The 27,879-nt window shown below is 46.7% G+C and overlaps 1 protein-coding gene across 2 annotated transcripts in view; it reads right to left on the bottom strand.

The window, feature by feature from the left end:
* The window catches only part of RCAN1 (regulator of calcineurin 1), a 120,056-nt gene that overhangs the window by 6,431 nt on the left and 85,746 nt on the right, over positions 1–27,879 (bottom strand). Inside the window, exons 1-2 of one of the 2 annotated variants that reach the window (XM_019977671.2) lie at positions 4,608–4,799; positions 1,249–1,422 (exon numbers count right to left, since the gene is read on the bottom strand). In XM_019977671.2, the coding sequence (XP_019833230.1) occupies positions 1,249–1,422; positions 4,608–4,694 (261 nt within the window). In that variant the 5' untranslated portion in view covers positions 4,695–4,799. Of the gene's footprint in view, positions 1–1,248; positions 1,423–4,607; positions 4,800–27,879 lie in introns of those variants that run through there. The other variant, XM_019970338.2, reaches the window with a different exon arrangement.

Below are 27,879 nucleotides of genomic sequence, written 5' to 3'. Positions count from 1 at the left end.
CAGGCAGGGCTGGCAAGTTCGCCTTCCCCGCAGGGTCCGGAAGCCCCTCTACACGGTCTGCCCCGAGAACTCAGGGCCCCCAAGGGGGTCTCTTTCACCAGGGAGCAGGAGCTGAAGGGCTTTTGCCCTCTTGCCAAGCTGTTAAGACGTCTATAACATCGTCAAGTGGAAATTTATGAGCTGCCTGGAAGATGGGTGGTCTACCATCAAGGAGGGGAGGGGGCAGGAAGGAGGTGATGGGCAGGAGGAAAAGCAAACCTGCCCTGGAGCCCCCCACCCCACCTGGGACTGCCCTGGCACGCAGACCCCCGCTTACCAGAAGGATTTCTTCCTAAAAGGATTTCTTACCATTTTGCTACCTGCCTAATGAACCCATTTCTTTCCCCTGTTTCAGACTGGACCTGGCAGCCCCCATGTTGATGTGCAGGGCGGGTTTGCAGATACAGGCTCTCCAGAAGTAAGTGGGCTACTGAGTCCTGCTCAGAACCTGCATAAAGCCAGAACCTCTCTAGTCTGGGGTTCTAGCAAAGTCACGTCTACCACCCTGTGGTCCTCTACCTTCCAGAGTCAGGAAAAGACTCTTTTTCCCATCATCACTCAACTCAAGAAGGTCATCTATGAGGTCAGGGATCAACTATACCCCGCTATCTCAAAATTGGGGATGTGATACATTTATAGTATGAATTTTGCCCCTCTGAAGACGATTTCTTGGCATTCTCAATCAACATATAGGTAATGGGTGTCTAGGAACCTCCCTGGTGGCTCAGTGGTAAAGAATCCACCCACGATGCAGCACACCCAAGTTCGATCCCTGGGCCGGGAAGATTCTCTGGACAAAGAAATGGCAACCCACTCCAGGATTCTTGCCTGGGAAATCCCATGGACAGAGGAGCCTGGTGGGCTACAGTCCATGGGGTCACAAAAGAGTCGGACACAACTTAGTGACGGTAACAACAACAATGGATATATACTCTGTTTTATGGGAAAGCTGGTGGCTCAGATGGTAAAGCGTCTGCCTGCAATGCGGGAGACTTGGGTTTGATCCCTGGGTCAGGAAGATCTTCTGGAGAAGGAAATGGCAACCAACTCCAGTATTCTTCCCTGGAAAATCCCATGGATGGAGGAACCTGGTAGGCTAAAGTCCACGGGGTTGCAAAGAGTCAGACACAACTGAGCGACTTCACTTTCTTTCACTTTAAGGGTGAGAGGGAGAAGGGGGAAGTGTGGGTATCAGTGAAATCCACTCACCTGAGCAAAATATAATTTCATTTCCTTTCCAAGAAATTCAGTCTTATGTAGCTGGAGTCTGGCATCTGCTGCAGATAAGGGGTTGCTGAAGTTTATTCTGACCCGTTTGAAGCTTTTAAAATACTGAAAGGTGATATCTTTGTCATAAGTCCTAAAGAGGGATTCAAATTTGGCCTGAAAAATAAAAAATGAAAGGAATTGGAATCTACCTGCACATGACCTTTGACTGGATGGCTTCATTACTATTCTTATGGAGAAACTGAATCATTCATTGTTTCAAGAACTTCCAACTTCAGATCTTATTGTTCCATGATCCTCCCCAATCCAGCGAACTTCAGTCCCACCACTCCACTTAGGACAATGCCCTGTCCATCAAATATTACTTAGGGCTTTCAAACACTGGAGCTAGTTTGAAAAAAAAAATTTTTTTAATTGAATTGGGAAACAATAAAGTTAATTTTAAAAGGCTTGCATTTCTTATTTTTTTTTCTGCCCTATGGGTGGTAAAGGTACATTTTACCTATGGTTGTTTGCCTTTTTTTATGTTTTTTTTTTTTTTTTTAAATTAGAGGATAATTACTTAACAATATGCGATGTTTTTTGCCATACATCAATATGAATTGGCCGTAAATATGTTCCTTCCTTCTTGAAGCTCCTCCCACCTTCCTCCCCATCCCACCCCTCTAGGTTGTCACAGAGCACTGACTGTGGGCTCCCTGTGCCTTACATCAACCTCCCACTGGCTATCTAGTTTACATATGGTAATGTATAGGTTTCAATGCTGTTCCCTCAAATCATCACATCCTCTTCTTCCCCCACTATGTCCACAAGTCTGTTCTTTATGTCTGTGTCTCCTTTACTGCCCTGCAAATCGGATCGTCAGTACTATTTTTCTAGATTTTATACATATGCGTTAATATATGATATTTGTCTTTCTCTTTCTGACTTACTTCACTCTGTATAAAAAGGCCTTGCATTTCTTACCATAAAGGAAGCAGTTAAAAAAAAAAATTCCCAGTGGTATTTTCTCAGTCTGTCATTTTTTAACTCTCTAAAATAATACTGGTTTTTAAAAATGAATGTACTGTCAAAGAACCTGTTTCTATACACTGGCTTTAATACACGTATGCATTTAGCTCGAGTGTTTAAGAACTAGTGAACATTGTGAAGCAGCATGAGATCTTAGAACTGAAATGCCTGAGTTCAATGATTAAAAGCCTAGATTCAGGACAATGTTTCATCAGATCCTGGGAAAAGTTCTGCAGAAGCAACCCCCACCACCACCACCACAGGGTTGGGTCCTGAATGGGGTGTGGTTTTGGGGAACTGGGAGACCACTGCCATCTTTTCCAACCAGAGGGGAAGGTGTTGATGGACAGTCTTGAAATTTGTAGGAAGATTGTGCAGGAGCTGTCAGTTACCAGATTTCTGAATCTTTTTTGCAGACTAAACTCTGGGGATGGTGAGAGGCCGATGGGGTTGGCTGAGAGCGGGGCTGGGGCAGACAGCGTGTCCTCTACCCAGGTGACTGGTGAGATGAGGAGGCCTGGAAGGACCCTGGAAATCTATAGAGAGCATGCTGTTTCTGCAAAGTGGAGAGAGGATTCCAGCAGAAGAGGAGAACGTCCCTGAGACTTTTTGGTGCTAGGGAGTGGAGGAGGGGATGGTCCTCCGGATGGATGCATGGTTGGTCAGGGCCTGCCTTCCCTCCTGGCTGGCATCTCTACCAGGTGAGTGGGAAGAGCTCACAGAGTTTCTCTCTTCCAGTTCCTTGGCTTTTCTTTAGTTGATGTAAAAGCCTGTGACTTTCCCACGAGAGGTGTCGCAGAGAAACAGAAGGACAGCGAATGCGCAGCAGATGGTCCAGCTTCGAGTTTATCTGGCCGCGCAGTGACTTGGTTGGTCTCTGCCCCTCTGCGGAGCACGGGTAAGTCCGGGGCGTGAGGGTGTCTGCGCGGATTTGGAATTTCACACGACCTCATCCGTAGGCATTGTGACCAACTGTTTCGAGTTATGATTCATAACTTAAGAGATATGACTTTGATGGATATTTTTAGACGGCAAGTCAGGGCTGAGGACCAGAGTGCAAGAGAACCCACACTACCTTGTTAATTTCGTATTGCTCTCCTACCGTTCTTTTATAAAATAATCTTATTTGTTATTCCAGTTGTTGGATGGCATCTCTACTGAAATGAGTAAAAAGTGATTTTACTCACATAAGGCTAATATTAAATACATAGATTTTGTAGAACGTTTACACATAGATTGGGCTTCCCAGGTGTGCTAGTGATAAAGAACCCATCTGCCAATGCAGGAGACTTAAGAGACGTTGGTTTGATCCCTGGGTCGGGAAGTTCCCCTGGAGGAGGGCATGGCAACCCACTCCAGTATTGTTGCCTGGAGAATCCCATGGACAGAGGAGCCTGGCAGGCTACATACAGTCCATAGGGTTGCAAAGAGTTGGACAAGACTGAAGCAACTTAACAAGCACCCACGTACACATAGACTATTCTCTAATATCTAGTTAAAAAACTACGATTCTGGCTTGTAAGCAGACTACATGATTAGGGAGTTAAATTTGATTTAAAAAAAAGAAAGAAAGAAAACTTCCCAAGACTCAGTATAGCTTTAGGCATAAGAATATAACATGATCACTGCCCCCTAAAGAGAACACACAGAATTCATTCATATACAGTCTTGTTTTAGAGATCAGTTAGATAGCTTCATAGCTACTGATGGAAATCTTGGCATTTTAATCAAATGAAGAAGTAAAGCATGGTAGTTAAAATCACTAGTTATATTAATAACCATTGATGACAGCTGCTTTCCAGGAGGTAGGATATTTAACTTATCTATCTATTTATTATTTGCTATGGGTGCATTTTCTCCACCTGGAAAAACCTACAAAGTTGAAGATAGGCCCTTATAATTACTTCAAACATTCAAATATCTCTACAATAGTGATTTCCTAAGATACAATCAAAGTATCCTGAACTCGAGATGTCAAAGTGAAACATTCTGTGCACTGTAAGAAAAGTCCTCCCTCCAAAAGTTTACTTACAATCTACACAGAATGAAACAAACAAACAAACACCATGCTGAACCCTGCCTTACTAATTGGCCAAGAGACAGAGACATTTTTAAATACTGAGCTTTAAAAAATTCTTTCAGAGGTAATTCCTCAGGCAATACCTTTTGATTCTGAAGGCTCAAAGCATTCTGGATGCATTTCAAAAACCCCCCAAACCCGCAGAGAACCACACATCCCCACCAACTATCTCAGCTAATAGTACCAAATAACATCATGCTTTGAAAACTCTCTCTAAAAAAAAAAAATTACATTATATCAGAAGCCTTACCCTGGTTTCACTTTCGCTGAAGATCTCACTGTTTGCCACACAGGCAATCAGGGAGCTAAAACTGTAGTTAAAATTTCTAAAGTGCATCTTGCTTTCTTACAGTGAGAGCTACAGCGACTCCCGCAGTCGAGCCCCAAGTGGATGGAGTTCCTTTACCAGAAGCTGTCAGGTTCTTTCTCGAGCTGGCGCTTATAAAGCAATGAGGTCTGGCTCCCCCCGCCCCTGCCCCAACCCCGGGGTAAAAAAAAGCACTGCTTCCAGGGCATCCTGTTTGGACACCAAATTCCTGAGTCAAGCCCTGCTTGACTTGCAGGCGGACAGGGACAGAGTGTAAGTTTCTACTGGAAAGAGGTGACGTCAACACCTTAGTCATTTTCCCTATGCTAATTAACTTCGCTTGGGGAGGATGGAAAAAACGGCCGAGGTTTGCTTTGCAGCTGTTTTATCTCTCCCTCTTGCAGCATAGTTTCCACTGGTAGTAATTCCATTCAGCCACTCAGTCACCAGGCTCCGCCGCTGAATGGGACGACCCTTCTTAGGATGGAAAATGTTACAGACAGAAGCAGGAAGGGGTACAGCAGTAAATAGTAATTAGCCTGCAGGGAACTTTCAAGGCTTGGAGAAACCTGGAAACCGAAGTCTTGGGGAATGGTTTGATCCCTGTAATTTCCTGAACACTTAAATCAAAGTTTCATATACTGGGATATTAGAGAAAACATTTGGAAATCTGTCTTGGTCAATGACCTCTGTTTTTTTAAGAAAAAAAGTAGAATTCGTTACGAAATGTGCCCCGTCCCCACCCCCCCTTTTTTTTTCTGATGAAACTTTATTGGATCAATGTCCTAATTCTCACTAGTATTTCATAGTGAGAATGTGGGAAGCGGTCCTAGGATTTTCGTTGGAAAACTTTGTAATTGGACAACTAGGAATAGGTAGCTCTTTGATCATTTCCTAACGCCTACTGAATTCGGAAAAAAGATACGAAAACATTTTAGAGTAATCTGAACCTCTGAAGCTGAGAAAGAAAACATTAAGAGGCTGTCTGCTTGGAGACTCAGAGGCTGTTTTTGGTTTTGTTTTAAATAGGAAAGGATGAAGAAATAGAAAGAATGGATAGCACAATTGAAAAGCTAGTTCAGTTGGCCTTTTTGCAGGTAAGAGGTCTGGTCTAGAAGCACACTGGAATAGCAGGGTACCAGTTTTTTGAAAAGGCTGCAACTTCCCCCAAGTTTTCATTTTACTATTATTTTTTTAATTGAAGTACAGTTGGTTTACACTGTTGTGTAAGTTTCGGGTGTATAGCAAAGTGACTCAGTTATACGTGTATGTGTATCTATTCCTCTTCAGGTTCTTTTCTCATATCAGTTATTACAGGATATTGACTATAGTTCGCTGTGCTATACAACAGGTCCTTGTTGCTTGTCTCTCTTAAATGTTATTGTTGTTTACTCACTAAGTTGTGTCCAACTCTTTGCAACCTCATGAACTGTAGCCCACCAGGCTCTTCTGTCCATGGGATTTCCCAGGGAAGAATACTGGAGTGGGGTGCCAGTTGTTTCTCCAGGGGAATCTTCCTGACCCAGGGACCAAACCCGAGTCTCCTACATTGACAGGCCAATTCTTTACCGCTGAGCCACCAGGGAAGCCCTTACTCCCATTAAAATGCTGCAACTCTTTGAACTCCAAGTACTTTGTCAGTTTAGGTCCCTATGGCGGTCTGAGTGCTAGGTTCTTCCCACTCTCTCCAATTTCATTATCACCTAAACGCAGTCACGTTATTTATGAAAAACATTCTCTAGTCTAGAGGCACACGTGGACACCTCTTAAGCTTCCAAAAGTTAAGTGGAATCCTGTTGTTCACATGTAAAAATTAACTTCAAAGATTCATTAAAGTCAGCCAATAATGAAAAGAATATATGCAACAGGAAAGAGCAAGCTGAGTATTTATTCCTCCATAAAAGGAAACGCAAAGTCTTCCTGGATGAGTGAGGGTTGCTTAATCTCCATGCGTGGTTCCCTGCTGCCAGTTGTAGGGTTATGTAAGAGACCAGTTATGGTGTTTGCTTTGCCAAATTACCTGTAACTCCCAACCCAGGAGATTTAAATGCAAAAGATCTAGAAATGTTTTGAATGCTGTAAAATTGTGTGTGTGTGTGTGTGTGTGTGTGTGTGTCTGCTCAGTTGTGTCCAACTCTTTGCCACCCCATGGACTATAGCCCACCAGGCTTCTCTGTCCATGGGATTTTCCAGGCAAGAATACTGGAGTGGGTTGCCATCTCTTCCTCCAGGGGATCTTCCTAACCCAGGGATCAAATCTGTGTCTCCTGTGTCTCCTGCATTAGCAGGCAGGTTCTTTATGGGATGCATCAAACACCAAGAGGACAGGGCCACGTTGGGTGGCGCTTGGTTCCAGGGGCCGTGCACTTGGACTGGCTGCATTTTCAGCGCAGAGGCCGCAGGGGGGCCTGGGGGCACATGAAGGCTTTGGTGGCAGCGTGGGTATGGGAGGCGTTGGTGGAGGGAGGCAACGGGGAAAAGGGACAAGGAGGTAGAAGACACAGGTGCACTCTACTCTCCCAGTGCGCCTGTCCTTCCTCTCCTCTCTCTCCTGGAGTCTGCCTCGGTGAACAAGAGCTACAGGGGGATCAGAGGAGAAAGAAGAGGTTCATTTCTCCATCTCCTTCTCACTCGCCTCCCCGTCCTATTAAAAGTCATGACATGAAGCTCCAGCTCAATTGTGTGGGCAAACCTGGAACGTTTCTGTTCATCTGAGACAACAGCACTGAACTCACTCAAATTTATAACTGTGGTTTCACGGCATGCGTGCTCAGGGGTGTCTGACCCTTTGCAGCCTTTTGAATTGTAGCCCCGCCAGGCTCCTTTGTCAATGGGATTTTTCAGGCAAGAATACTGGAGTGGGTGGCCATGCCCTCCTCCAAGGGATCTTCCCCACCCTGGGATTGAACCCACATCTCCAGTGTCTCCTGCATTGCAGGGAAAAATTCCTTACCCTCTGAGCTATGGGGGTGGGGAGTGGGGGAAGTCCATGGTTTCATTATATGGATGGAAAAAAAAAGTTCTCGTGAGGTATTTGAAGATGGTAACTGTCTTTGCTCAAAGAAATCAGTGCTAAGTGATAGATTTATCATTAGGCCGTCCCTAAAGCCTCTTAACACATGCCATTCTGTACCTGCCTTTGAATTGATAGTGAGCTCCATCTGAATTTCAGACAGTAAAGAAAGAATCTGCCTGCAATGCAGGAGACCCAGGTTTGATCCCTGGGTGGGGAAGATCCCCTGGAGAAAGGAATGACGACCCACTCCAGGATTCTTGCCTGGAGAATTCCATGGACAGAGGAGCCTGGCAGGCTGCATATAGTCCATGAGGTCGCAAAGAGTTGGACATGCATGACTGAACGACCAACACTTTCACTTCCATCTGAATCATATTTAGGGAACTTGAGTGCTTCCATTCCTAGATCAGGGAAAGGGGCTCAAAGTGGCACTGACTGTAGGAAGGCTAGACTGGATGCTGGCAAAAATCACGGGGTCACAAAGTGTCCCTGAGCCCTGACCCAGGAGAGAAGCCACCTAGAGTCCAGTAGCAGAAGTGCCCCATGGTATGAGAGGTACAGAGCATGTACCCTCGTGCTGTTCTGAAGCCCCAGCTGGCACTTCATTTGCTCACCTGAAAGTTCTTGTTAGGAATGCCCATCTTGGACTGTATGTCTGTTACACACAAACTTGCATTTCTAAATGTCCTATGATATTTGTATGAGCTCCCTGTTGGTTCAGATAATAAAGAATCTGCCAGCAACACAGGAGACCTGGGTTTGATCCTTGGGTTGGGAAGATCCCCTGGAGAAGGGAATGGCAACCGACTCCAGTATTCTTGCCTGGACAATTCCATGGACAGAGGCTACAGTCCATGGGGTTGCAAAGCATTGGACATGAATGACTAATACACATGGTATTTGTATATTTCTTGTGGTTGGAAACTCAACTACCTTCTTAATTCTTGTTTTCAAGTTGGATGTAAGTGATTTGAAGTAAACAGTGCCCACTGAAATGTCTCATTAAAACTCTCGAAAAGCATGCTAAAAATTGCACTTAAAATAGTAAAACTGCAACCAGAAGTTAGAGAAGCACAATGAAATGCTTTTGTCTACTGAACGCTTTAGATGGTTTGCATTTCTTCCATTCATACCGTTCAAAATTTGAAATGAAGCTCTTCAACCTGCATTTCTGGCTCCAAGCAGTCAGAACATATTTTCATTAAGAAGTTTCTATTTTCAGCGAGGAAAAAAATGAGGTTTATGTTGAAATTCATCATTCCCATTACAGCACGCCTAAAGCCGAGTGAAAATGACCTCATCACACCTGTTACACACCCCAAGGGGTTCACAACCACGCCAAGAATGTACCACCTGTGAAGCCTTCCACGGGATGACCAGAGAGAGAAACTGAGTCCTGACTGTGTTTCACAAAGCAGAGCAGAGCAGAGGATGAAGACATTTGCCAAAGATCTCCTGGGAGGGAAAATGACACACCCAACTGAGATCAAAGATATCAGAGTGTATATCTTGAATGGCAAGGAAACTCACATTTTAGTGGCGCCTTCAGCTTCTGAGATAATGGACTAGTTCACTGTTGTTTAATATTCACAGTCCTTCTGACTATGATGTGAAGCATGGTTCCCCCAACTTAAGTTATTGGGCAAAAGACAAGCACAGCGGCCGCTGACTCATCTTAATCACTCCCCAGTCTAAGAGGTGTTATTCACCGAAGGGACGTTCTTGTGCTCACCTTGTCAACCAGGTTCATGTCAAACTCCAAGTGGCTGTGAAGACTGAACCGTGTGACATAGGCAGAGAGCCCAGGACAGTGCCCAAAACACTATCAGTGGTTGATGTGTTGAGCTTCTAGCTCCTGTCTCATCCATAATGATCCTGAGGTTCAGAGGGGCTCACCGTGCTGGGGAGAGTCAGGACTCGCCCTGATCCTGTGACAGCGGAGTCCCTGCTTGTTCCATGGAACCACTCCTGCACTGCAGCCTTGCCCCTTGGTATTTCCCCATCTACGTTCTCTAAGTCTCTGGCATCTTGCATGGCTTCCTCTCCTAGGTGCCCTGCTGGCCAGGGGAGATTTCTCTAGGTTTTCTGGACCACCCCCTGCCCCAATTTGGCCCTCCTGCACCCCGCTTCAGGCAGCCCTCCTCAACCTCGGTAGCTTTCTAACTGGCCTCGCTGTGGCCAATTTCTTACTACTCCCAGATAGTGTGTAATTCCCACAACAAAAAACTTCCCGAAGCTGAGCTTGTTCACATTCCTCTCCTACTAAGACTATAGAGATTTCAGTGACTTCCTGTTGTTCTGTAGGTTAAAGGTAAGATTTTCGCTTGGTATTCATCTGTTCCATCTACCAATATTTTATCCAAGCACAGTTCCAGGTACTGGGGGTTCAAAGGTGAAGACAGACAAAACTCTCTCCCCTCATGAAGCTTATATTCTAGATGAAAAAAAAGAGAAAGAAATGAGATAAAGGGGTAAAATACATAGTGTGTTTTGATAGTGGTAAGAGGAATAATTAAAGTTGAGAAAGGGAGAAAGAAAGTGAGGAGTGTGAAAGAAGTGGGGAGGATGGAAGGAAGGAAGGAAGGAAGGAAGAAAGAGAAAACAGACAGACTCCCCAGGAAAGGCATTCCTGAGAAGATGGCAGGTGGGTACACCAAGACTTAAAGGAAGTAGTGGAGTGAAGTGGTGGAATGCTTGGAGCAGTATTCCAGGCTGAGGGAACAGAAGGCACAAAGTCCCCTGACACATTCCAGACCCAGCAGGAGCCTCAGGGTGGGCCACAGAGGAGGAATGTGGACAAAGTGGTTGGGAGTGAGGCCACGTGAGAATTTAGCCACTGGAAGGTCTCTGGCTTGCATGGTGATATCAGAAGGATTTGAGCAGAGGAGAGGCATGAAGGGACTTCCATGCCACAAAACCACTCCAGTGTCTGGGTTCAGAAAATGTAGGCTGGGGGGCAAAGTTGCCCCTAAGGCATGAGGCCTTCTCTGATTGCGGAGCTCATGACTCCTCTAGGCAGCCCTCAGCTTTGCCTGCTTTCCTCGGGTCCCTCAGTGAGCTCCCCCCTCGTCTCTTCTCTGCCTACCAATTCCTATTTATCCTTCAAAGCCCATCATTGAACACCCCTTCTCTAGGAGGTGCCCCTCCAGGGCTCATGTTCTCTCCCACCTTTAATCCTGGTGATGCCCCTGCCCCACAACAGGCACCCCATGCAGTCAGCCTGATACCCTAGTTATATTCTTACCTGGCAGCCCTACAAGACTTCACCAGGGATGGTCCATCTGACACAAGCATCCACCAGCCATCAAAAAGCCACAGCCATCTGTGTTCCTAACTGGAGGGTGTCCCGTGTCTTTGGTTTAAACAAAGACCATGCCATTCCTTTTCACTGCAGGAGGTGGTAAAGGCACACATTTGCTCAGTGGGTGTCGCTCACATTCTGGGGTGCTCTTCCTCCCTCCTTGCAGCTTAGTGGCTCCTGGGTGTCTGGGCTAGGGGCTGCACCACCAGCTCACCACCAGCTCTAGACTGAGGCCCCTGCATAGACACTCCCAGAGGCATGTGACTCTCCTTAGGGGTCTACAGACAGGGTCTCACCAACCTTTGGCATTTGGGTGGAAAGTGAACAATTTAATAGATGTTCACTTGTCTTTTTTAAAATGTCAGTTTTTAGGGTGTGTTTTGTTAAGGTATACAGTGTAGAGTAGAATTTGTCTAGAATTTACAAATTAAATGCTTTTACTGGCAGTTGCACTCAAAAATTTTTATCAAAAAAAAAATCTTTTATCTACAAGGTTCATGATCAAAAATGTTTGGAGACCTATTGTCTCCACGTAGTGTGGTTAAAGTCCCAACCTGCTTTTTTTGTGATGATCACATGTGAAAAAGAGAACAAAAACTTCTCTTCTTTCCATTTTTGTTATCTCTGAGGGGTAATGGGGGGGATGGGTAGGGGAGGGGGGAGGAGCCAGATGCGGCTCAGAAATTTATTGCTCATGGAATTGCTTTGTGACTGGTAAGATCTGCTTGGCCACAGCGAGGGGCCTTTGCGAGAAAGGAAATGTAAGACAGAGCTGATACTGATAGCCGTTTTTGTGATGGACTTGGAAGGCTCTAACCAGAACCCCTTAGGCAAGAGAACTTACTCTATGGCTCACTGGGTAAAGAATCAGCCTGCAATGCGGGAGACATGGGAACATGGGTTTGATCCTTGAGTCAGGAAGATCCCCTGGAGAAGGAAATGGCACCCCGCTCCAGTGGTCTTGCTGGGGAAATCCCATGGACAGAGGAGCCCTGAGGGCTACAGTCCATGGGGTCACACAGAGTCGGACATGACTGAGTAACCGAGGACACACACACACACAGACAGAAACCCTTAGACCAGAGGGTGTGCTCGCCTCCCTCTGCAGAGGATGACACCTATGAATTCTAAATCTGGGCCAAGAAAACCCTCTTTAATGAAAATCATCTTCATGTTTCATAACCATTAATCTTCTGAATCTGTACGACAACACGAAGAAACAATAACACATTATTGACTGGAGATGCGTTCACACCACAGGTGTTAGTTTCTGCCAAAATCCCCCAGTCAGTAATGTGTTAAAACTAAATTTCAGCTTTGGTCATTTTTGATACTTTGGGAAAAAACTCGAAAAGCCTGAAATATCATTTGATGCTCTTCATAGATTAGTATAAGATAGTGTACAAATAAATTGTATTTCTGGGATGTCATAGAACTTCTTATTCTTTTTAGCCAAAAGTGATGGCTGCAGTGGTGAAAATGCTAGAGGTGTGTTTTAGCCAAACAGCAATCATGCTCTGTTAAAGTTTATGTGGAAATAAAGAAAAGCATGCAGTCACCCCTTCCCCAAAAAAAGAAAGAAAGGAAAGACATAAAGTAAAATAAAATAACCGATGGGGAAAAGTAGAGAGAAGCATGTTCAAACCTATACCTTAAAAGACAGGTCACAGTTCATCCCAGATTTCATTTTGCTTGTTAAATTCCATGTGCACTTGAAATCCCATTAACTTTTTCCCTTATGACCTCAATCTTTCCTTAGCATTAAGACGTGAAGATTAACCACCCCTCTGTTATTTCTTGGAAACTTACTGTTTGCAATTCTTGAGATGGAGAAATAGCCATAGGCAAATCTAAACTACACTTGATGACTTGGATTAAGGGAGGTAGCGTTTATTTGGAGATGACTGGGGCCCAAGCCACACTAACTAATCATTCCTTATTTGCTCTCTTTAGTCTGTTCCTTTCCAGACACACCTTGCTTTAATGATTGATTTTCACTTTTGCTTTGAGGCTGTTCTCAAGCCAGGGCACAACCCCGTGGTGACAGAAACCTGGACAGAACAGTTGTGCAGGGGTGGGCTGGCGACAGGCTGCTCTTGTGTCCATCAGTCACCATGCGTGTGTGCTCAGTCGCTGAGTTGTGTCCGACTCTTTTGTGACCCCTTGGAATGCAGACTGCCAGGCTCCTCTGTCCAGGGGTTTTCCCAGCAAGAATACTGGAGTGGGTTGCTATTTCCTCCTCCAGGGGATGGATCTCCCTGACCCAGGGATCAAACTTGCATCTCCTGCATTTGCTGGTGGATTCTTTACCACTGAGCCACCCGGGAAGCCTTCTTCAGTCCCCAGGACCTGGTTTTTTTTTTTTTTTCCATTCCAGCTCCAAATGGCTTTTACAACCTTAGACTACTTCATTCCCACCCAGTAAATCCCTTTACATTCAAATGATGAGTTTGACGCTGTCGTGTGAATGCTGGTGGAAAAGCCTTGTTTGTCTCATTCTATGTTCCACACTCATCTTGGAAGAACTGACACAGCTCAAACTCTGGCTGGTAAGTACGCTGCCTCAAGGCCGGCCCGGATCCTGTTCTGGTTCTGGTAAGTTCTCCCAGGGTACCTGGCACAGGTCTGCGGGCCCACAGACACCCCATCAGTACTGGGTGATTGACTGGCTGAATCAAAGGTCAAGAGAGACTAAGGGGGAAGGAATGAGGTCAGACCGAAATCTGTCAATCTTTAACAACAGAGACAAAACTCAGTTTTCAATAACTTGGCTTCGCAGAACTTGTATCCGCACCTGGTTTTAAATCTCAGGATCTCAGCTCAGAAATCATGTTTTGCCAAGTGAGGGAGAAGAGAAAAGCATTATGTGTTCTTATCTACTCTTTCCATTACCACCCACAGGCCCCATTTCCACGACTTTGTTGGGAAGTTACCCAGGAGACCACAGAGCATGCTGTCTTTTCACACTTCGAATTTTCATCATCGAGGATTATTTTAAAATCTGACGATAAGTCGCCTGTGGAAGTCTATCCTGTCACCTCCGTGTGGGTATCACAATGATTCGAAACAGACTTCACAACAATAAACACAGGACAAACAAGACATCGCATCTTGGTTATTGCCAGTCACCATGAAAAAACAAGGACAGTCATGCCAACCTTGTTCATTAGGAAGGCTGGGGTGTTTATGTCAAGTGACTTGAAATGTGCACACCCCTTACACCAGAGCATCTGAAAAGAGCTGCTTTTTCTCCTTCAGGTTAGTTTGCTGGTTGTGAACTGGCAGTGCCCTTCCCCAAAATAAAACTATTAGTTGCCAATATTAAAAAATTGGGAGTTTTCACAGAGATATATAATTTCTTTTTTGGGGGGGGATTAAAAAAAAAGAAAGATGGATACATGTATATGTATGTCTGATTCCCTTCACTGTTCACCTGAAACGATTACAACATTGTCAATTGGCTATACTCAACACAAAATGTTTTTGGTATTAAAAAAATAAAAAACAACATTTTTGTTTTTAAAAAAAGGAAGATGTGGCAATTCAGAGCCCAGACACTCATGCAGCAATGGCCGAACCCGTGGCAAAGCCCCTGCTCTTCAAATACCAACGGCTCCATGCTCCAGACCCCAGAGGCATGAGTTTTTGGCTTCTGGCTTAATTTAGTAAGTCATCAAAATAGATTAGTCACCTGCTTTGAGCCAGACACTGAGAGGTAGGGACACACAAAGCAGCTTACCCGTCCACATCCCCAGGCTCAAAATGTTCTATGTCAAATAATTACTCCAAATAATACACAGTGAGAACACGTCCCTTCCTCCTTATACAGCAATTCTTTATTTTTTACTGACACATATCGCATTTCTAGGCGTGACTCCCTGGGCATTTGCAGTATGTTCTCTTCACTCCTGAAATTATACTCTTATGCAAGTGAATGGTGGGGATGCTAGTATGGAGATGACCTAGATTCCGCGCAAACGTTTACAAACCACAGTTGGTTTCTTTAGCAATTGTTAGGGAAGACAGGATTGGGACATACCAGGGAGGTGCATGGCACAGCTGAGAATCAGCACTGATGGATTTCTGCAGAACTGGTTTATAGATGAATGGAGACGGAAGGTTTTGGTTACCACCGATATTCGGCAACACGAGTTAGAAAGATGATCTAGAGGTAGCTTGAGATCCGGGTATTCTCAGGGTGAGGCTTTTAAAGATACGTTTCAAAAGATCCTTTTGAGAAGACAGTGTTTTAAAGTGGTCTTGTAAGATTCTCCGATACAGTTTGATCCATCTTCTTATGTGAAAAGGACTCTTAGTAAGAGGGAGCCTGACTTCATCCTTGAGTGTGAGCTGCCCCAGAGGCTGTGGTGTTGCTAGCGCTCCCCTTGTGGGGGTGAAATTCCATGAAACATTCAGCGATCTGTGGCCAGGGTTGGCTGAGCCCCTACTTCTGCTCCTGTAACCAACCCCCCCGACAACCAACCAAAACCCCAACAGTCACTGGCTGCTCCTGGACTCTGAGACACAGGTTGTCGTGCAGGAGGTTTGTTAGGGAGTATGATAGCTCAGCTGGTAAAGAATCCGGAGACCCTGGTTTGATTCCTGGGTTGGGAAGATCCGCTGGAGAAGGGATAGGCTACCCACTCCAGTATTCTTGGGCTTCCCTGGTGGCTCAGTTGGTAAAGAATCCGCCTGCAATGTGGGAGACCTGGGTTTGATCCCTGGGTCGGGAAGATCCCCTGGAGAAGGGAGAGGCAACCCACTCCAGTATTCTGGCCTGGAGAATTCCATGGACTGTATGTATAGTCCATGGGGTCACAAAGAGTAAGATAGTACAGAGCGGCTTTCGCTTTCACTTTCTTTGGTGATCAACACCCAGGGAGAGGAAGGAGATGGGAGGGGTGGGAGGGGAGGGGAAAGGCAGGGGAGAAAGAGAGACTGGGCAGAGGGAGGGTGGAGCTACCAGGTGGTCCCAGTGGAAGCCTTGCAGACCCTGTGGGGAGTTCTGAAGATGGGACGACCCTCACTGGAGCAGAAGGGCTGGGCCATGATACCCTCTGCATTGGTCAGCTCTGGGATGGGAGGTACCTTGAGAAGGAGGGGACTTAGGGAGGTGGCTCTCAGCTGAACTCAGCCCCAAAAGGGGGCAACTGACAAGGGCAGCTCGGGGACAAATCCATCACTCCTGAAGGGATCTGGGTGTGTAACTGTGTCCCTCAACCCACCAACAAACCAGGCTTCCCTGGTGGCTCAGTTGGTAAAGAATCTGCCTGCAATGCAGGAGACTCTGGTTCAATCCCTGGGTTGGGAAGGTCCCCCGGAGAAAGGAAAAGCTAGCAACTCCAGTGTACTGGCCTGGAGAATTCCATGGACTGTATAGTCCACAGGGTCACAAAGAGTCGGACATGACTGAGCAACTTTCACACTTCACATAAGTTAATCACCAGAAATTTCTCATAAATATGACTGACTTAAACTGGACACCATGAAAATACTACTGAGTCCACTCCAAATAATTAGCTCATCTCCCCAGGTAAAGAACTTCTGAAGGAATATGGTAGTGAACTGTATGAACTAAGTCCCTTCAGTCATGTCCAGTGCTTTGCAACTCTACAGACTGTAGCCTGTCAGGCTCCCCTGTCTATGGGATTTTTCAGGCAAGAATATTGGAGTGGGCTGCCCTGCTCTCCTCTAGGGCATCTTCTGGACCTGGGGATTGAACCCTCATCTCGTATGCATCTCTGCTGCATTAGCAGGCAGGTTCTTTACCCCTAGCGCCACTTGGGAAGCCACAAGTAAACCCAACAGTTTAAACTTTGAGTATAAACCAGGTCAACCAAAACCCTGAATCCCTCCCAGGAGTTTGTCCTAATGAAATCCTCAGGGCTGTGGGAAAAAATTTCGATGAAAATACATTCTCTGCACTGCTCTTTATGCAAATAACACACTAGAGCAAACTAATCATTTGATCAGAAACCAGCTAATAAATATGCTGTATCAGTACACTACCGGAGAAGGCAATGGCACCCCACTCCAGTACTCCTGCCTGGAGAATCCCATGGATGGAGGAGCCCGGTAGGCTACAGTCCACGGGGTGGCAAAGAGTTGGACATGACTGAGCGACTTCACTTTCACTTTTCACTTTCATGCATTGGAGAAGGAAATGGCAGCCCACTCCAGCACTCTTGCCTGGAGAATCCCAGGGACGGGGGAGCCTGGTGGGCTGCAGTCCATGGGGTCGCTAAGGGTTGGACACGACTGAGCAACTTCACTTTCACTTTCATGCATTGGAGAAGGAAATGGCAGCCCACTCCAGTGTTCTTGCCTGGAGAATCCCAGGGACGGGGGAGCCTGGTGGGCTGCAGTCTATGGGGTCACACAGAGTCGGACACGACTGAAGTGTCTTAGCAGCAGCCACAGCAGTACACTACAGAGCCACTCATACCTCACAGGAAGGAAGTGAAAACTATTTAACGACATAAAAAAGATGTTCACAACTTGCTATTTAGAGGAGGGAAAAAACCCAGTTTTCAAAGCAGTGTTTACTGTTTTGACTTCATCTTGATGAAAAGAAAGACTGCAGTGCTTTCTTTTATTCCTTCTTCGGACTTATTAGAATTTCTACAATGCACATTTATTATTTTTGTAACAAAAAAAGGCTTTTCTCTTCCCCCACTCCCCACTATCTGTTCTATATCAATATTGGATCAAGGACCATGGTTAACAGATACACTAAGTAAGGCAGAAGGTTAGAGAGGAAATCTACTTTTATTTTTTTTAACATAGCAGTCTGGTGTCCTGGGACTTCCTAGGTGGCTCGGTGGTAAAGAACCTACCTGCCAATGCCGAAGATGCAGGAGATGCGGGTTCAATCCCTGGGTTGGAAAGATCCCCTGGAGGAGGATATGGCAACCCATTTTCTGGAAAATCCCATGGACAGAAGATCCTGGAGGGCTACAGTCCACAGCGTCACAAAAAGTTGGACACGACTGAGTGACTGAGCATGCATGCATGCACTGGTGTCATGACCTTTACTTCATTATTCCCAAGCCTTGTGTTTTTACCTCATTAATATTTGGAAGTTTCAACTGTGGGAAGAATCCCATTTCTAATCTAAATATCTTTAACAAACAGATTTCACCAGAAAATGTTCATTTTGTTTACCTTTGGTAAGGTCTCCAGCCAGCCCTCTTTAGCTGGTGAAATGTCCAAAGTGTGTGGACTGAGCCTGTCTCCCCGGAATCAAGGCCATGCACTGGCCAGAACAGGGTCCTGTGATTCTATTTGGCTCCACAGTGTGAGTCGCTGGGCTGAGCAGACCTCACACGTTCTGTAGGCTCCACAGTATGGTCAGCACAGAATATCTGATTGTGGGGCAAAGATCTCCCATCCAGGTCATTCAAATGTCCCCCAGGGCAATGTCTTCTCAGAGCAAAACTACAGAGCTCTTTCCTGTCCCTGCCAAGTCTCCACACCTATTGCTTCCTCAGCTGCGTTTTTGTTTTTTTTTCCCTCTGTCCTTTTGTCCAGAATCACATCCAATCTTTTCCTTTCTTCTTGAGACAATCCTGCCTTCTGCATCTCCCTTCTAACAAGACTCAGTTCAGTTCAGTTGCTCAGTCATGTCCGACTGTTTGTGACCCCATGGACTACAGCACACCAGGTCTCCCTGTCCATCACCAACTCCTGGAGCTTACTCAGACTCATGTCCATTGAGTCGGTGATGCCATCCAACCATCTCATGCTCTGTCATCCCCTTTTCCTCCCACCTTCAATCTCTCCCAGCATCAGGGTATTTTCCAGTGAGTCAGTTCTTCATATCAGGTGGCCAAAGTACTGGAGTTTCAGCTTCAACATCAGTCCTTCCAATGAATATTCAGGACTGATTTCCTTTATGAATGACTGGTTGGATCTCCTTGCAGTCTAAGGGACCCTCAAGAGTCTTCTCCAACACCACAGTTCAAAAGCATCAATTCTTCAGTGCTCAGCTTTCTTTATAGTCCAACTCTCACATCCATACATGATTACTGGAAAAACCATAGCTTTGACTGGAATTACGTAATAAACCTTTCCCCGTGACTGTGTTCACAGTGACAACTGTTTAATGTATAAGACCTGCCCGAGAATTTGGATTTAATCATCAACTTCTGAAGATCAAAGTCTCAGTCAGAAGTGAATGCATTACTAACAGGGAAATTCCAGGCAACAAGTCAGTTACAGCGTAAAATTCCTTGGACAGGTGGGTTCTCCCAGAGCTAGGTGTTTCCCTGGAGAAGGCAATGGCAACCCACTCCAGTACTCTTGCCTGGAAAATCCCATGGATGGAGGAGCCTGGTAGGCTGCAATCCATGGGGTCGCTAAGAGTTGGGCACGACTGAGCGACTTCACTTTCACTTTTCACTTTCACGCTTTGGAGAAGGAAATGGCAACCCACTCCAGTGTTCTTGTCTGGAGAATCCCAGGGACGGGGGAGCCTGGTGGGCTGCCATCTATGGGGTCGCACAGAGTGGGACACGACTGAAGTGACTTAGCAGCAGCAGGTGTTTCCCTACCTGCAGATAAGACATTATTTTTCAAGCATCTTCGCTGAGCAGCATCTTGTGTGGGCTGTTTGGAGTTAAGAACAGATTTCCTTGTTTGAAGAAAACTCCTCATTTGTTGATCGTTCAACCACCATTTATTAAGGATCTGCCCTGAGCCTTCTCAGATTCCATGGCTGGGTTAAATTACACCTACCACATAGTCTCATAACACCGAGAACCTCCAGTGTTTAGTATTTATCACATATCCTTGACCGCACCTCACAGCTTCTGGTAGTTTATTTCCCTCACCAGGGATCAAACCCCAGGCCCTCGGCAGTGAGAGCTTGGAGTCCTAACCGCTGGATTGCCAGGGAATTCACTTAATCACATTTTAGTTGGTTTCCTCCACTAAACTATGGAGAAAGCAATGGCACCCCACTCCAGTACTCTTACCTGGGAAATCCCATGGACAGAGGAGCCTGGTAGGCTGCAGTCCATGGAGTCGCTAAGAGTCGGACACGACTGAGCGACTTCACTTTCCCTTTTCACTTTCACGCATTGGAGAAGGAAATGGCAACCCACTCCAGTGTTCTTGCCTGGAGAATCCCAGGGACGGGGGAGCCTAGTGGGCTACAGTCCATGGGGTCTCAAAGAGTCGGACACGACTAAGCGACCAACACACAGGCACACACACAGACACAGTACTCTGTGAGGGGTTCAGAAGCCTAAGACACAGTTCCTGCCATCACAGGGGCTTAATATTATAGCCTGTGAGATGAGACTGCAACTCTAGTGATGAGATAATATACATGAGCCATCTGTGTTGCGGGCAGTGAAAGCTCAGGATATTGGAGGTGGAGGTAGGGATCAGTGATGATCCTGTCTCAATACCCAATTAGCCCAGCTATGGAAAGTCCTGTGGGTTAAGGCCTTAAAAATAGGGTTAGATTTTTAAATGAGAAGGAAAAGGATATAGCCCTGTATTTTCTCATTACTACCTGAATATAAGGTACTGTTGTTGTTCAGTGGCTCAGTTGCGTCCAAATCTCTGCGACCCCATGGACTACAGAACGTCAGGCTTCCCTGTCCTTCCCTGTCTCCCGGAGTTTGCTCAAACTCATGTCCGTTGAGTCGGTGATGCCATCCAACCATCTCATCCTCTGTCGTCCCCTTCTCCTCCAGCCCTCAATCTTTCCCAGCATCAGGGTCTTTTCCAGTGAGTCAGCTCTTTGCATCAGGTGGCCAAAGTATTGGAGCTTCACCTTCAGCATCAGTCCCTCCTGTGAAGATTCAGGGCTGATTTCCTTTAGGATGGACTGGTTTGTTCTCCTTGCTGTCCAAGGGACTCTCAAATCTTCTCCAGCACCACAGTTTGAAAGCATCAAAGGTATTAGGAAAGTTAACATTTTCTTCATCCACAATCATGCCAACTCAAAAAAGGAGTTGCTTTTTATTAAAGACATAAACAGTGTGATTTTGAAGAAACTTGAATGCCTGTATTTTGGCATGGCATTGGTTAAGTGTTGGTATTTATTAGTCTGATGTCCTGGATTTCTCGGGAAATCCTACTTTTGTTAGTTTGATTTATTTCTAAAATACAAAACAACCATGCAGTACATGTGGCTACATTTTTAATATTTTGGTAAAAATATCAAAATAAATGAACTTATTAGACAAGATCTTCTGTTAGTTCACAGACCCAATCTGGGGTTTTTGAATACAGTATCCATCAATGTGGGGAGGATGCAGAGAGCTACTATAAAGACATTTTTGGCAGATGGAATTTTCTGAAGAGAGCTGTCACAAATCTTCCTTCCCACATGCTCTTGTAGAACCTTGTCATTCCCCCACCAAGAGGACAGTTACGTCTCTTCTGGCCTTGAACATGGGTGAGCCTTTGTGAGAGTCTCAACAGACACTAGGGGCTTCCCTAGTGGCTCAGATGGTAAAGAATCTGCCTGCAAAGAAGGAGATCTGGGTTTGATCCCTGGGTCAAGAAGATCCCCTGGAGAAGGGAATGGAAATCTGCTCCAGTATTCCTGCCTTGGAGAATCCCATGGACAGAGGAGCCTGGCAGGCTGCAGTCCGCTAAGAGATGGACACGACGTAGTGAATGAACACCAACCACAGACGCGATAGGGTGGAAATGGCATCACATAACTTCTGAGGCTAGAGCATAAAAGGCCATGCACTCATGCCTTGTTCTCTTGGAAACCAGTCACCATGCTGTCGGGAAGCCCAGGCAGCCCGTGGAGAGGAACTGAGGCCCCTGGCCCAAAGCCCTGGCTGAGCTACCAAACAAGAGCTGGCACAACTTGCCAACCGTGTGAGTGTGGCATCTGGAGTGGCTTCCCCGGCATCCAGCCAGGCAAACCCAGCAGACGCCATGTGGAGGCGAGAAGAGTCACCTCGGCGGAACTGCAGAATCCTGAGCAAAATAAATGACTGCCGCTGTTTTCAGCCGCTGACTGTGGGGTGGTTTGTTTCCCAGAAATAGGAACTGGAAGAATGTTTCAGAGATGTGTGGAAATGGCCAGGTCTCTGTAATTGATTAGACTTGGATGGCAGGGAAGGAAAGACTGAACCGATGGACTGCTTTCCCACTGAGAGTAGGATCCTTCACAGGCAGAGGGAGAGGCAGAGGATGGATGGTTAGGTTAGAGGTTGAGGTTGGGAAGGTGACTCTGGTTTTTCGTCATTTATATAAAGTGGCCGCTTTTTACCTGGCCATGGACAGGAAGGATGTAACAGAGTGGGAAAGAGCATGGACTCTGGAGCCAGGCTGTCTGGGTTGGAGCCCTGGCATTGACATTTCTCAGCTGTGTGACCTTGGACAAGGTTCTTCACTCCCATGTGCTTCAGTTTCTTTGTCTGTAAAAGAAGGATCATAACAACAGAACCATCCTCATAAGTTGTGACGGTCATAACCTAACGTCTAAAAAGGGCTTGGCGCAGAGGAAGTTCTAGGAAAGTGTCTGCTGTTGTGATCCACGTAACTCTGGGCCTTGCATAGTGAGGCAGGCTGAAGACTGGCCTCTCAAAGACATCCACATCCTAATCCCTGGGACTCTGAACACAGGACCTTACAGATAATAGAAGACCTTGCAGGTGTGACTAAACTGAGGACATGGGAGATGACCTTGAGATTGTCCGGGGACAGTAAGAAGGAGGCAGGAAGGTTGGAGTTGGACCCTGATATGATGATGGAAGAAGGTCGAAGTGATGTGAGCCTGTGAACCAATGCTTTCGACTCTAGAACTTGAAAAAAGGCAGGGAAACCAACTCCTAATTTTAGCCCACTGAGTGATTTTGGCGTTTTGACCTCCAGCACTGTAAGATAATAAACCTGTGTGGTTGCAGGCACTAAAACTGTAGTAGTTTGTTACAGCAGAAATAGGAAACAAATCCAGATTTTAACCTTGAGGGAGATTATAGAACATGGAGTACATAGAATGAAAAGAAGATGAATCAACTGAAGATGAATCAATTTTGGAATCAGTAAGACATCTCTTGATTCCTCTTTTCCTGTCTTAGCATTGTTGGGACATTTCCTCTTTAATCTTAGCTTGTGGAGTAGCCAAAGTCCCAGCTCTGATATAAGCACAGACTCCAGCCCTCGTTTGCTGGGATTCTTCCATCAGTGGGTGCCACCCAGGAAGACCACAGTGGTTATACACTGACAGCATCTGCCCTGACTAGTGGATATCTTTTCTGACTGGTCAGTGCCCACAAGGTCCTAGTTGCTATAAATTTTGAACATTACCTCTAGATGTAAAACTGAATTTTCTCTTCTGTAACTTAGGCACAATCTAAGTCAAAGGTGACTGCTTCCATAAAATTAAAAAACACTTGCTCTTTGGAAGGAAAACTATGACAAACCTAGATAGCATATTTAAAAGCAGAGACATTACTTTGCCAACAAAGGTCCATCTAGTCAAAGCAATGGTTTCTCCATTGGTCATGTATGGATGTGAGAGTTGGAGTATAAAGAAAGCTGAGCGCTGAAGAATTGATGCTTTTGAATTGTGGTGCTGGAGAAGACTCTTGAGAGTCCTTTGGACTGCAAGGAGATCCAACCAGTCCATCCTAAAGGAGATCGGTCCTGAATATTCACTGGAAGGACTGATGCTGAAGCTGAAGCTCCACTACTTTGGCCACCTGATGCAAAGAACCCACACATTGGGAAAGACCCTGATGCTGGGAAAGGTTGAAGGCCAAAGGAGAAGGGAGGTGGCAGAGGATAAGACGGTTGGATGGCATCACCGACTCAATGGACATGAGTCTGAGCAAACTCTGGGAGACAGTGAAGAAGAGGGGAGCCTGGTGTGCTACAGCCCATGGGGTCACAGAGTCAGACATGACTTAGTGACTGAACAACAACTACAAAAGTCAAAGGTGGTACAATTAGCCTAAGTAAGTAGCTCTCACAATGTACTTTCAAAGGAGCAGCGTCTCTTTGCCTGGGAATGTGTTAGAAGTGCACAGTTTTGCCCCACCTACTGTACCAGATAGAATTCTAAAATGGCCCACTGTCCCCCTTCCCCGGTGGACATGCCAGGCATAACATTGTCTCCAGGACCATGGCCACGATGGGTTTTACCCATGACTGGCTTATGACTCTTTGCAACCCCATGGACTGTATCCTGTTGGGCTCCTCTGTCCATGGGATTCTCCAGGCAAGAATACCAGAGTGGGTTGCCATTTCCCTCTCCAGTGTCACACCACACAGTTTGTGAAAAGGCGATTAGCCAGGCTGAGCCCTTAGAAGAGACCAGGCTCTTTCTGAAGTCAGAGATTTGACATGTGAGAGAGATCCCTTGTCACTGGCTTGACAGAGGAAGGGGTCAGGATGTAAGTTGCCTCAAGAGGAGAGGGTGGCCTTGGAAGGAAATGGGGATCTGAGCATCTGCAGAAGCAGATTCTTCCCCAGACCTCCAAAGAGGAAGGCAGCCCCACCCGTGACTTGATGCTAGTCTTGCATGACCTGGAGCAGAGAAACTGGCCACACCACACCCCGACTCTTGACTACACACCCTGACTTCTGACTCCAGACCTCCCAGCTAATAAGTGGGTGTTGAGTTGAGCCATTCCACTTGTGGTATTTCATTACACAGCGGAGAATATATTTACTGAATCAGAAGCTCTGGGTTTTAACAAGCCCTCCAGGTGACTGGAATGCACACGCAAGTTTGAGCACCTCTGGTGTCCACAAGGGGCCCACCCAGCAGAGATTGGGCAACTTCAGATGTGGTAAGCATCAGCTGCAGCTGTCCTAGCATATATTCCAAGAGTCTTTCTGCTCCTCTGCTGCATTTGAAAAAGTTTTAAAAAGCACACACACACAAACACACACAATGTTCCAGACTTGCCCTTTTCAGGTGGAACATCAGACAGATCATTAGACATTCTGCAAATACCAGACAAGGGGGGCCATGCAATCTTCCCTTTCCTCCTTCAACCTAACAGTTCAGGGCAGTTGGAACTATTATCCATAAAACAGCCACAGAAGGCAAGTCCTAAGGGAAGTGGGGCCAGGGAAGGCAGGACCACACATCATCTTCCGAGGGGCTGCAAGCAGGGCCAGGTTGACCTGAGTTTCCAAAACTATAAAAGCAGGGCCTACCTCCTAGGGTGGCTGTGAGGCTGTTAAAGCCACACCCCAGGGCTCAGGAAAGGGCCTGGCACAGGGACACAGAGGTGGGGGCACCTGTCCTGCCTCTGTCCCTGGTTCCATCTTCCCCCAGTTCATCCTTCTGCACCCTTCTCACTTCTCCCAGCTTTTCTGATTTGTCTTTTTTTGATTAGTGTTCACATGGTTTATCTTTCTCTAACCTATTTATTTCATTTTGGCCATGTTGTAGATCAAACCAGTCCATCCTAAAGGAAACTGACTGAATATTCACTGGAAGGACTGATGCTGAAGCTGAAGCTCCAATACTTTGGCCACCTGATGCAAAGAGCCGACTCATTGGAAAAGATCCTGATGCTGGGAAGGATGGAAGGCAGAAGGAAGAGGAGAAGGAGGAGGTGGCAGAGGATGAGATGGTTAGATAGCATCACTATTCAATGGAAGTGAATTTAAGAAATTCCAGGAGATAGCAAAGGGCAGTGGAGCCAGGCATGCTGCAGTCCATGGGGGTTGCAAAGAGTCAGATGCAACCGAGTGACTGAACAATAAAAAGGGCAGCCTGCTTATCTGAAGGGACGGCTGGAAGCTCCGCCCAGTTCGCTGCAGGATGCTTTGCATATGGGACCTGGAGCACAGGGAGGAGGAAGCATGGGGGAAGGATGCTGGAAGGTGAGCCTCAGAGAACGCACCACGGCTCACTCTTCTTTGAGATGTTCCCAAGCCAGGTGTTAAGAACCCACCTGTCCTCTCCTTGTGAGCCCTCCTATGGCCTCCATTCACCCTCAGGAGAAAAACCCAGCCTCGTGACAAGTGGTTCCTGCCATCTCTTGGGGCAAGTCCCACCCGCGACGCAGGCCAGTTCCGGCCACTGCCCTGGTTCATGGTTGCTGCCCCGGTCAGGTCTTCACGTCTCAGGACCTTTATCCAGGCAGCTCTCTGCTGGGCCGCCTCCCATGTCTGCTCCAAGTCTGAGTCCCACGTGAAAAACAACAGAAACCCGACTCCTCAGAGCTGCTGCCCCTTGGACATGGCTGAGTCCTCTGTTAAGCACTCCTTTTCATTCCTAGCACACGTTGACAGCGGTAACTGGTCTGGAGTTTAGGACTGGAAAGTGATCTTCCTGCTGCCTGCCACATCCAGCCCAGGTCCCGGATCCTGGGAGACTGCTCAGATTCTCTGTGGACTGAGTGACTGAATGAATTCATGATCGTGTTCTCTGTAAACTCCAAAATATTGAACTGAAAAGAGGAATTTAGGGGAAAAAAAGGAAAGAAAAAGATACCTGGCACTTTTAAAACTTGTAAATTAGTGGAGGAAAATCTGATTTGGGGTTCCTTTCCTCGGTCATTCATCAAGCTTTTTCGCTGAGCATCTTCTGAGGAGGAGACATGCTAGTCCCTGAGAGAGAGCAAGTGAAGGAGACACTGCCCTGCTCTCTGGAAACATCCACTTTCCATAAGAGCTTCTCTGGTGGCGCAGATAGTAAAGAGTCTGCCTGCAGTGGTGGGAGACCTGAGTTCAACCCCTGGGTTGGGAAGATCCCCTGGAGAAGGGAAGGGCAATCCACTCCAGTATTCTTCCTTGGAGAATCTCATGGACAGAGGAGTCTGGTGGGTTATAGGTCATGGGGTCACAGAGAGTTGGACATGACTGAGCGACTAACACTTTGACTTTCACTTAGAACTGGGGGGCTTCCCAGGTGACTCTAGTGGTACAGAACCTGCCTGCCAGTGCAGGAGACGTAAGGGACGCCAATTAGATCCCTGGGTCAGGAAGACCCACTGGAGGAGGGCACAGCAACCCACTCCAGTATTCTTGCCTGGAGAATCACATGGACAGAGGAGCCAGGAGGGCTAGAGTCCATGGGGTCACAAAGGGTCAGACATGACTGAGGCGACTTAGCACTCACTCCCTGGAACTATCCTTTACGTCTTAGCCAACAGCAGCACCAGTGACATGCGCAGAAGGCGAGCCCAGGGTACCACTGGGTGGGAGTGGGGAAGCCTCATAAGGCTGGGCCATGTGAACACCATGGCGCATCCCTGAAGGCCAGGGGGCAGTGAGATAAGATGGAGGCACTTGATATGTGGACGAAGCTTCTCCTCCGGCCCCCCGTCAATGGTGTGAGAGCTGCTGGGACCACCTTTCCCCTGCCCTGCACCTGCAACCGGGGTGCCTGCAATCTGGTTCAGCAGCACCCCCTGACTTCTCAGTGGAGCACAAACTAAACCAGGAGGCAAGAGCTAAGCAAAGTCACAAGACCAGCACCCCTCCCCTACACCCTGGCTTTGTTTCACTGTCTCCTCAAGTTTGCTTCCTGCTCTGGGGTGGGGAGACCACAGCACTGCACAGTGGGCAGCAGGCCTGGTCAGCACATGTCACCCACCCTTCCGAAGCCCAGCCGGAAGACTATCTGAACTGCAACTTCATATTTTCCAACAAAAGGCTGGGCTGGTGACATATGTGAGTGTGGGTCCCACTGAGAACCGATCTGAGTCCTGACTAAGAAGGTCATTTTGCAAATGAGGAAGTATATCTTGGGCTCCTTGTGGTTTCTGATGAAAGCTGCTGCAATGTGGGACATGGGTGAAAGAACACTGAGAAAAGAGATGAGGTCACTCAGTCTGCCCCCCTGTGAAGGACTTGGGGGCGGCGGGTGTTGAGTGGGAAGATCCTTTATGTCCTAAGAGTCAAGGGAGCCTATGGCTTGTCTCAGCATTTCTCAGGACTTTTACACTCATTTTTTT

This window comes from Bos indicus, chromosome 1 (genome assembly GCF_029378745.1).
Source record: "Bos indicus isolate NIAB-ARS_2022 breed Sahiwal x Tharparkar chromosome 1, NIAB-ARS_B.indTharparkar_mat_pri_1.0, whole genome shotgun sequence".
Classification (NCBI taxonomy): domain Eukaryota; kingdom Metazoa; phylum Chordata; class Mammalia; order Artiodactyla; family Bovidae; genus Bos; species Bos indicus.
This window is presented reverse-complemented; position numbering and strand designations above follow the sequence as displayed.